Genomic DNA, 11,068 nt, shown 5'->3' on the forward strand with positions numbered 1-11,068 from the left:
TAAATTTTCCTCCTGTGATTAGGCATCGATCATCATCATAATCAAACGGTCGATTGGATGAAAATAGTGGTTAGGAAGAGGCTTCTTTTTTCCCCGTATCAATCAATCAATCAAACAAACAAACCAACCGATCCAAAAATAGATGTGACACAATAGTCGAAATAGCCATTTGTTTTGTTATATGTTGCTGTTCAATTGATTGATTTGTAAATTACCAAAAGCTTTGTGGTTTTTCATATTTTTTTTATTGATTGTTGAAAAAAATAGTCCCGAACACCTCGAAATCCAACAGATCCATCAAAATCTTACCGATCACCGAACCAAAAATACCCGAAATAATCGAAACTGTCAACCGCATGCACAGATGATGAAGATCAATAATGATGTTTGATTAGATAGGATGATTAGGATTTAAGCCAAAAGTAAAGCGAGCAAGCGAACTAGAAAATAAATAACCGAAAGATAAAAGCAAAAACATGTTTTTTTTGGTGCGACTATTTTCACATAAATGTCACAATTTTGTCAAAAAAAAAAAAATTTTTGAATAGTAGGGAAGTTATTGATCAAATCGATGGTGATGGTGGTGGTGAAGGACTACTAAACTACCACCACCGACATTACCCAAAAACTTTTATTATGATTAGTGATTTTTTTCCGAAACGATACTTGATAGTTTTTTGTTGTTATTGTTCAATTTGCCAGACACACAATACCGACCATAGGTTTTGATGTCACTTCATTGGTTAGTCGACAGAAATTTCGGTTAGTCGATAGTCGGGACTTTGTTGGTGGTGGTGATGATGATGATGATGATGATGTGGTCAGATAATCAAAAATTATTTGTCCGGGGGACTGGCTTTACCCGATTGAATTGAAACTTTAGCAGAAAAAAATGAAAAACCTCGCCGGAAATCCATTGGCTTCTGTGTTAAGGATGTTTGTTTGTTGTGGATCGACTATTTGGATGTTTTACTCTTTGAAAACAAACCATGATTATATAACCCTGAATGAACATGCACAGATGTAAATTATTATTTGAATCAATCAATTTCAAATGATAATAACAAAAGTGTGACATATGGCAATTTTAGGCTAGGGTTTTTTTCGATGATTATCATCATTAATGGATCATCATGTTGATCATGTTGATCATCAACAACAAAACACAGCATGATTTGAATCAATTATTTATCATCATCATATATGAAAATGATGAGTAAAAGTAAATGGAAATGGAAAACGACGAAGACAACAACATTCATTATCTATTTAAATCTGTCTTTCAGTCACTTTATTCATTTAGCCACTAAAGCCATCAAGATTGATAATGGATGTTTGGTTTTCGGTTTGTTAGTGAAACCAAAATCGATCGTTTTTTTGGTTTTCAACAACGACCTTGAACGAGCAACGCGTGTATCCCATTCATCATCATCAGCATCACTATCGATATAATCGATTGTTGGTCGTATGTTCGAATGTTTTTGCGAAATGATGATGATTTTTCGGTTAAAAGATTAAATCAAGGTTTTTTTCGACCGAAATTTGGGGAAAAAACATCATTTTTTCGTGAATTTCTAGTTTATGAAGTGCATCAGTGTATTAAATTCAGCGGTTAAATCATTTCCGGTTTTTTTCAGCTAAATTCAACAACAAAAAAATAATCTCTTTTGGTCGGTTTTTGATGAATTTTTTCCCAACTCAAAATTAAATGATCTACAGGGTGGTCATAAAATAAATTTTCTGAATTGATTAATACGAGCGTCGGTGTGATTTGTGCAAAAAGATTTACTATCGACAAAAAAAAAGTGCAGGGTTGATTAATTGATTTCAAGTGGAATTCATTCACAAATCAGTCGTACTGGCGGGTTGATTAGGAAAATCCGGACAAGCAAAAAAAAAATTCAATTTAAATTAAATGAGAAAAAACTTTTTTCGCACCCGGGATTCAAAAAGTGATTTATTTGAATGTCAACAAAAAACCGGTCATGTCATTTATGAATGTTTAATCATTTCGAACATTCGAATTCGAACGTTTTTGTTTGTTGTTGTTGTGCGACGATGAAAAAAAAATCTCCAATTTGCTCAAAATGTCAAAAGTCAAGAAGATCTTTTTTGTGGCAAAATTCAATTAAATTGATAAATGATCATCATTATCATCATCAGTAATGATTTATCCAAAAGTGATAATGATCATCATCATCGGATTATTGATCAAAGTAAATTATTAATTAAATAATTATTTATCAATTGTAAAACAAGTGTCGTTCGTTCGTTCGTTGATTGATGAACTTTGTGGTTTTTCATCGACTTGATTGATTTGAGATTCTTCGCCACAAGATTTCTGTTAATGAAACAAACAAGTAATGAGTGGAAAAAAATGATTGAAGAAAATCCTACCTACTATCTTTTTCTTATCCTCTGTCAAAAGTCAAAATTGGCCTTTTTTTCGTCAGGGAATTAAAAAAATTGTGAATAACGAAATTCATTGTGGTCAAACAAGGTAAATATATTTTTTGTTTTGTTTTTTCTTATTGAAATTATAATTTTTTTTTTGTAAAACATTCGATAATGATTAACAAGTTAATTGTGTAAAAAAACTAGGTTATCTTACATAATAACAATAATAATAAGTGATTTTGTAGGATGTTTATTTCAACACGTGTTGGTGTTTTGCGTGTGTGGTTGATGTTTTTATTTTTCTTGATTTTTGCATTATCAAAAATTTTTATGAAATAGTCAGCCCAAGAGGAAATGTTTGTATCCCGATAAATAAACGAAATGACCCATAATAAACAAAAAAAAAAAAAAAAAAAAATTAACCCTCGGTCATAGACAATAACAATAACAAAATTGACATTAATATTCATCCGACCAGAAACAAAACAGAAAAACCCATAAACAATATCCTGAAATATATTCAGAATCAATCAACCGATCAGGTGATAAACCTCTTTTTCAATGTTTCAATTGATCAATTAGGTAACGATAATAAATTTAATCTTGGTTAGGAAATTCAAATTTGACTGGAAATCGTGGGTGGAATGTTGATAATATTGGTGATGGTCGTATTTAATAATTTATTTATGGTTCGATAGTAATCGATACTATCGTTATCATCATTATCAACAAACAACAATAAAATATGGCTTTTTTCCTGGTGAAAAACCGTCATTGATACTAATCAAACATCTCTCTCGTTTTTTTTAATCATGTTTTATGACCATTGGGCTTTGGTGGTGGTTGTTCAAACCGCTTGTGTGTCTACGGTTACATCGGACAGATGGCCAAAAGAAGATTATTATCACCGGTTATTATTGTTGTTGTTGTTCGATCGATCCAGGTTTTCATTTTTTTTTTTTTTTTTGACCAGGAGAAAAAAAAGTGACGCTTGTCTAAATTAAACAAAACAACAACCAACAAAAAAAAGCCAAATATAATGGGTGTACGTGTTGTACATGAATTTTCGATATTAATAAAGGTTAATTTTTTTTTTGGTTCGATCAATGAATGGATCGATCCAAAAACTGAACAAACAAACAAACAAGATTCAGGAAAGAGAAAACAGCCATATCGAATATCCAAGGTTTGAGAGAAACAAACAAACATGACAAACACGACAAGGTTATTCAATATCCGATAATTATTCGAGGTTTTTGTATTGATTAGGAACCCAAAAAAACTGATTTCAGTTTTTCATTTCATTTTGGTGTGTGTGTGTTTGAAAATAACCGTTAACCATAACGGATATTATTATTATTATTTTTTTTTTTTTTTTGATTAACAACGAAAAACATTTTGTTTTGTTTTGTTTGTGTGTTTTTCGATTATAAAAATATTTTTATATTACATAAGAAATGATGATGATATGATCATTATGTTTGTTTTGTTTTGTTTTGTTTTTTTTTGTTAACACGTGTGTATTACCTAATGAAAATAATGTGTTTTATCTAATTTTTTGGTCGATTTTCCATAAATGGTATTCATTAGATAAACAAAACGCGATCAACGGATCAAACATTTTGAGAAACATGATTTTTAATGAAAAAAAAGAATCCCGGCCAACAACAAAATTAATGGATCCCATTGATTTTCTTTCATCATGTTTTTACATAAAATCAAAATGTAAATTTTCTTTGGGAAATTTATTTTAATCTCAAGGACTTATTCTCTGTAAGAAGAAGAAGAAAACATCACGCTCTGTCCTTTTTTATATTGGTTGATTGGGTGTCAATCATCAATAATGATTAACATCAAACGACAAACATTGAACGCTAAAATTGATTTTGGGGATTATCCCAGAGAGAAAATTGAAACGAAACGAAACTAAACGACATGACATGTTGAATGGTTGTTTGAATTCAGTTTTGGCCCAAGGAAAAAGAAACGTTATGTTTACGAATGTCAAAATCAATTGAATCAATTTGGATCACACACACGGTAAAAATAACGTTCAATCAATCGATCGATCGATGATCGATAATCGATGATAAATCAGCAAAGATTAACCATGGATTGAACATTTTGATGATGAAAATTACGAAATTGTTTTCCCGGGCGATTAGATTATTATCATCAAATCGAACGAGCGATAACAAGCAATGAAAAAAGTATTCAGGAAGGAAATTTTTCTGAAAAAATCAATCAATCAATGAATCGATTTATAAATAATAGATGGCGCTCCAAAAACCCGATCATCAATACTGATCACTTTGATTGATCTTTGATCAATTTCCCATGCTGTATCGTTTTGGTTTCGATTTTGTTGTGCAATGTTCTTGAGTTCAATGAATGATTTTTTTTTCGTTGGAAAATATTGAAATTCTTGGAAATTGAAAATATCTTGATCAAGATTTTCATTTTTATTTTCCAATGAAAGCAAAAATCATTGACCCAATGATGATGATGATGATGAACTTCAAATTGGACATCAATAAATTTATTTTGATTGATCAAAGTAAATCGATCCATCATTCAATCAATCGATGATGATCGATTGTAAAAAAGTGACGTAAGGTCAAGTATCATTAGGAAATTGATTGATTTGATTGATCCATTCGATTGATCTATCGATAAGAAGGGTATCGAAAATATAATTCACGGGTGTGAACACTTAACACTTATGTAGATTATGGGGGCGGAAGAGGGTTTTTTTGTTTTGTTTTGTTTTGAATAAAAATGTTTAGGACAATTGATCGATCGATCGATCGATCAATCAAAATTATTTATTCACAAGATTTTTACTTAATTCTTTGTTCTTTTTTTATTTATTTTAGTTTAGTTTCATTGAAGATTTTCCCTCATCTTCTGTTTATCGTTTGAAGATGTTTTGTTTTCAATCGGGAAAATGTTTAGAACGCTAAATACAAAACAAAAAAGTACAGTGCATATTTCAATTGTAAAAATTCCATAATTTTTCATTTTTCTTCCCTGGATTTGATTTGATTCGATTTAATCTGGGTTAACGTAGAAAAAAAACAATAATAATCTTGTGATATGAATGCTGCAATAACCATATATTGATCACGTGCACGTGTAATAAAATCTAAAAGGAAATGTTCTAAATATTTTTTTTTTTGCATATTTTGATAAGAAATTTGAATATGTTTTTTTCAAGGTTTTTTTCCCATTCTCCTGATAAAAAAAATCCAAATTATACAATGATTTTCTGTTGTTGAATCTAATCAAAACATGGCTACTGTGTGTGCGTGCATGTTGTATATGATGTTTTGGTGGATTTATAATGTGAAATTTTGATTTTTAGGTTCAAAAGATGATTCGATTGATTAATTTAATGATTATGATGATTGTTTACTTTGTTTATTTCACTATTAACTACCGAGAAAAAAACAAATGACACATTTTGATTTGATAATCAATGTTTTCAATTTTGAAATAAAATGCAATAGTCATTTGATGAAATGTTTTCATTTGAATAATTTTATTTTGATTTAGAAAGCCAAAACAAACAACAACAACAACAAAACATAAGCTATGGAATTTGATCCATCCAAATATTCGACTACATCGTTTGATTCAATGGGACCGGCATTAAAATTAATACATCTTATAAAGAAACAAATAATCGATATTAATCAGTAAGTTACCTTGGTTTTTTTCTTATTTTCAAACTAAATTTACCTGTGAAAATATTCAGACCATTAAGAATTGTTGATCTAGGATGTGGCCCTGGAAATTCATCATGTTTATTAGCCGAATCATTTCCACAATCAACGATAATCGGTTTGGATGTTGTACCCGAAATGATTGAACATGCAAAGAAAAATTTTTCAAAAAAAAATGATCGTTTTAAATTTTTTGTACAAGATTTAGGCTTACCGTTTGATAAATGGAATACCGAATTACGAGAATTATTACAAACCAAACAAGTGGATTTAATATTTTCTAATTATGCATTACAATGGATTTTTAATCCTTCCATATTGGGTGATTCATTACGGAAAATATTAAAACCAAAAACCGGTGTACTTGTTGCTAATATTCTATTTAGTGATATTTTATCAGTTGTTGATCAAAATGATCAATATGAATGTAAATTATTGGAAAAATATCTTCATTATCCCAGTGAAAAACAATTTATTAGTGAATGGATTTTTGGCTTGAAAAATGATGCTCATTTAAATGATATTTGGTTACATTATTGGCAACCAAAATGTATTTATCCGGAAAAATATTATCGTGAATGTGAGTGATGTTTTTTTTTAAATATATAAATTACAAAACCATTAAAGAATTTTCATTTTTTTTTCATTTTAGCCTATGTAAAAATACCACTTAAATGGCATGAACATTTTATCGATAATTCCGTATCCGAAGATTTACGTAAAGAAATTTCAAAAATTTTAACAAAATTAATTTTAAAAAAACGTATTACACGTATTATTCCAAGGAAAATGAATGGTTTAAATCATCATCATAATGATGATGTCGATGTTAATCAAGTTAAAAATGGTGATGCTAATGATGATGATGATGATGATGAAATGAATGATATTGAAATTGAACAACAATTATGGACTGTTGTTGCTCGATCATCCAATGATAATTTTGTTTGAAAAAAAAATTTTTTAATTACCAAAAAACAAAAAAACAAAACCGGTATCGCCATCTAACAACCGAGAAAGAACAGCTTATCTTTTTGAAAACTTTTTCTTGAAAAACAAAAACAAAACAAAAAAAAAATACAAAAATCATTCTGATGTGATGATAGTCACATGGTGATTCAATCAAGTACAATTCCCGAACATTTTTAATTAGAATAATTTTTTTTTCAATTTTCAAATTTAAGAATAAAAAACAACAACAAAAATTTTGTTTATCTTGTTTTTCAATCTTTTCTTGAAATTGAGAAAAGATAAAAAATCTTGAAATTATGATGAAATAATTCATCAAAATGTTTATTCAATTTTCATTTGCAATGAAAACATCTCATTTGAATTTCTTTCACATTTTTTTCATTCATTCATATTCAGGGTTGCCAAATTAATTGGAAAAAAGAATGAAAAAAAAATCAAGCTTCAGCTTAAATCAAATTCAAATCACCAATTCACTAATTATTGTTATTTATTGATTATATTGATTTATGTCTTTTGCCAAGAATAAGAAGGGAACGAAATTGAAATAAAACAAAAACAAAAATCCTTTTTTTTCATAATCAAGGACGGTGCATACATTTGCAATGATTATGATAATGATTATTGGCTGGGAAATTTAAACGATGAAAAAAAACAACAAAAAAAGAAGAAAAGAAAAAAATATTCAGAAATGGCAAGAATCCATCAATCGACGTTATCAAATTCAGACATCCAAAAAAAATGACTGATAATGAAAATTAATTTCTTTCGCGATTTCTTTTTTTTGACAAAATTTTCAAGCGATTTCTATCGAAATTACCTACCTATACCTGTGGTAGTGATTTTGGACACTTTTTTTCTTGCTCTAAATCATATTTAATCAACGGACAAGACAGCGAATTTGAAATCATTCGACAATGATGATTCAACAAACAATCGATCAAATTGATTTGTAAGTTTATTTTTCTCAAATTTTATTTTTGTTTGATTTGAAATTTTTTTTCATTTTTCTTTTGTTTATCCCCGTAAACAACAATAGATTTTTTGAACCATATCGAAAATCAATCGAAATCGCCTATCACGATTGGTTTCAAACAAATTTCAATTCTGATCCATTAAAACGTGATTTATATCTAACATTTGTATGCATTTTTCTTGTTTATTGGATCGTTGGTTTTATTTATTTATTTGTCGATTTGATTGCATTGAAATGGTCATTTCTTTATCATTTTAAAATTCAACCGAAAAATCTTGGTCAATCATTCGAATTGAAACGTTTCCTACGATTAATTTTTATTGCCAATATTAATATTATTTTCTGTTTTTCGATCACTATATTTATTAATTATATTCCATTATTACATGTGGCCAAAAGTAATCATATACCAACATTTAGTCGATTTATATATGAATTTATTGTATCGATTTTTGTTGTTGAAGCCGGTTTCTATTATATACATCGTGCATTACATCATCCATATTTTTATAAAAAAATACATAAACTTCATCATGATTGGCAGGCACCTATATCGTTGTCTTTTTTTGATATTCATCCGTTGGAAAACATCACTGTCAATGCTTTACCAATTCTTGCTGGACCTTGGCTTTTATGTTCGCATCCATTATTTACTTGGTTTTGGATCCTGTTTACATTGATTGTCGGTATGTCTAATCATTCTGGTTGGTATTATATTGTCAATATTTTAGGACCACCATTATTTCATGATTATCATCATAATTTATTTATTGGTAATTATGGTCTAATTGGCCTATTCGATCGTTTACATGGTACTGATAAATTTTTTCGTCATTCAAATTATTATCAAAATTTTCGTATTATTTTGGGTTTTGCACCGATATCAATTGAAGATCGAAATAAAAAAATTGGATGATTAAATCCGAAAAATTTCTCTTGTTTCAAATACAACATAGTTCACTGTATCTTTCAGCTTACGACCATATCACGTTGAGAACACCGGTTCTCGTCTGATCACCGAAGTTAAGCAACGTCGAGCCGAGTCAGTACTTGGGAGGGTGACCACTTGGGAACACTCGGTGTCGTAAGCTTTTTATAATTTTTTTATTATTTTTAACAAATAAACACAACAGTTAGACAATTTTTTTTACCAAAGAAATCGTTGAAAATCAACCAATAATGAAAAATTGAGTAATTAAATTAAATTTATTCATGTAATTCAAAACAAAAAAACTATTTCAATTAACAGTATAATTTGGATAGAAAATATTCAAGCTTAAATGATTATCATCATGAATTTCATAATTAATTTTGATTGTAGCCGGTAATGATAATATAACAATCATTAACATAAAAATTGTCAATGTTAATATTAATGTAAATGTCGTTGTTAAATGTAAACAAAGGCTATTTGTTGAATGTTTATTGATTGAATGTTGTTGTTGATCGTGATGCTTACAACAATTATTATCATTATTATTGGATCGATCAATTTCATATCGAATATAATAATTAAGTATTCGTGGACTATTCATCATTGTTGTCGCTGTTGTTGTTGTTGTAGCGGTAGTGATATTTGATTTTAAAAAATTATCATCATTATTCATTGTATTTGCGGCCATAAAATTAGCATTTGTAAACAATGAATAATTTGTAAATTTTGATGATTTGGATGAAATTCTTGTGAATGGTGATTGAATATTAATATTATTTCCTAAACTAAACAAATCAAATTCATTAGTGGTTGATATGGATAGATCTTTGATTTGATTGCGAATCAATTTTTCATCATTTATCGATTTTGAATATTTCCTATTAGCAGTATCATTAAGTGGATGATTATGATTGTGATTGGCAGCGATCCAAATATAATCATATATTATTGTGTAGAAATACTTTATCAAATAGGTAACAATTAATAATGGTATTATAAAACGTTGTAAACGAATTATATCGAATTTATCAAGAAAAAATAGATGATAATAATGATGATGATTAGTGATCAATAATAGCCAAAAACAAATTTGCAAAATATCAATAATAACCAAATGATTTGATTCAATTTGTAATAATGGAAAATAAAGTAAAAATCCTAAACAAATCATATAATGATAATGATTAGTATAATTGATTACTTGACTTAGTGGATTTGGTAGAAATTCTTTAGCAAAACTTGAAACAGGTTCTTCATGAACATTTAGACAGAATAATATGAATAGCATTAGAATTGTTGAAAGATTAAGTAAAGAATAGGCAAAAATTTTTAAAAGTTTCCCAGGTTGATTTTTATGCAATAAAGATGTCGTTGTTGTTGCTGCTGAGTTTGATATTCGATTTGGTGATTTTGGTTTAGGACACGAATCATCAATATCATTAATCAATTTTCGAACAAGTTGATTACAATTTTCACAAATTGGATACATTTGTTCAAGATTTTTTCGAAATTGAAATAATTCTTCATCGAATCGTTGTTCATCCACAGGTACAAATTGAGCAATCATACGAATTTTAATCGCTTCACGTTCATTACAATCATCACAAAGACGATAATGTTCATATCGGAATTGATTATTAATAATTGAATTATTTTGACAGAAATAATTCGAATTCGATTGATAATAATGTTCGTTCATATGACGATTATATGAACCATCAACATTGAATCCATTATATTGTTGACAACATGGACAATACCATGAATTACGATCCAGATATCTTATGCGATGTTTTGACATACAGAACCAACATTCGACATTGATCTTGATCCATGGCCTTTAAGAAATTAATTGAAAAGGATTGAATAAAACTAAAATCAATCAACATACCGTATACAGAGAAAACCAGAATATAATGTAGAAACAGTTATAGTTGAATAAATGATTGGATTCCAAATATTATCGGGAAATTCAATCATTTTTCAAAACAAAACAAAAACATTTCCAAAAGAATAATTCAGAATTCGAATGATAATAACAATAACACGCCTGTTTTTTTAAATAGC

General features: G+C 28.5%; 2 protein-coding genes and 1 non-coding gene across 4 annotated transcripts; 2 read left to right on the top strand and 1 right to left on the bottom strand.

Annotated features, from left to right (window-relative positions):
• The first annotated feature begins 2,310 nt into the window (after positions 1-2,310).
• Positions 2,311-7,330, top strand: LOC113789489 (uncharacterized). Of its 2 annotated transcripts, XM_075822696.1 has the most exons (4): positions 2,311-2,500; positions 5,953-6,095; positions 6,155-6,702; positions 6,775-7,330. In XM_075822696.1, exons 2-4 carry the CDS (start codon positions 5,992-5,994, stop codon positions 7,071-7,073), a joined length of 951 nt encoding a protein of 316 aa, XP_075678811.1. In that variant the 5' UTR covers positions 2,311-2,500; positions 5,953-5,991; the 3' UTR covers positions 7,074-7,330. The 2 variants fall into 2 exon arrangements, with proteins under 2 accessions (XP_075678811.1, XP_027194831.2); XM_027339030.2 differs by lacking the exon at positions 2,311-2,500 and having other exon boundaries at positions 5,862-6,095.
• A 1,709-nt stretch (positions 7,331-9,039) lies between these two features.
• On the top strand, positions 9,040-9,158 carry LOC113789498 (5S ribosomal RNA). The gene has a single exon (XR_003474758.1). It is a non-coding gene; the product is annotated as a 5S ribosomal RNA (ribosomal RNA).
• Positions 9,159-9,254: 96 nt separating this feature from the next.
• On the bottom strand, positions 9,255-11,068 carry LOC113789491 (uncharacterized). Its single transcript, XM_075822695.1, has 2 exons — positions 10,893-11,068; positions 9,255-10,839 (listed from the first exon to the last, which is right to left on the bottom strand). Exons 1-2 carry the CDS (start codon positions 10,979-10,981, stop codon positions 9,306-9,308), a joined length of 1,623 nt encoding a protein of 540 aa, XP_075678810.1. The 5' UTR covers positions 10,982-11,068; the 3' UTR covers positions 9,255-9,305.

The sequence above is a fragment of the Dermatophagoides pteronyssinus genome, unplaced genomic scaffold (assembly GCF_027571235.1).
Source record: "Dermatophagoides pteronyssinus isolate colony J.1.1.1.1 unplaced genomic scaffold, Derpt_VIB-CSIC_2022.12 sq0019, whole genome shotgun sequence".
In the NCBI taxonomy this organism is placed as follows: Eukaryota; Metazoa; Arthropoda; class Arachnida; order Sarcoptiformes; family Pyroglyphidae; genus Dermatophagoides; species Dermatophagoides pteronyssinus.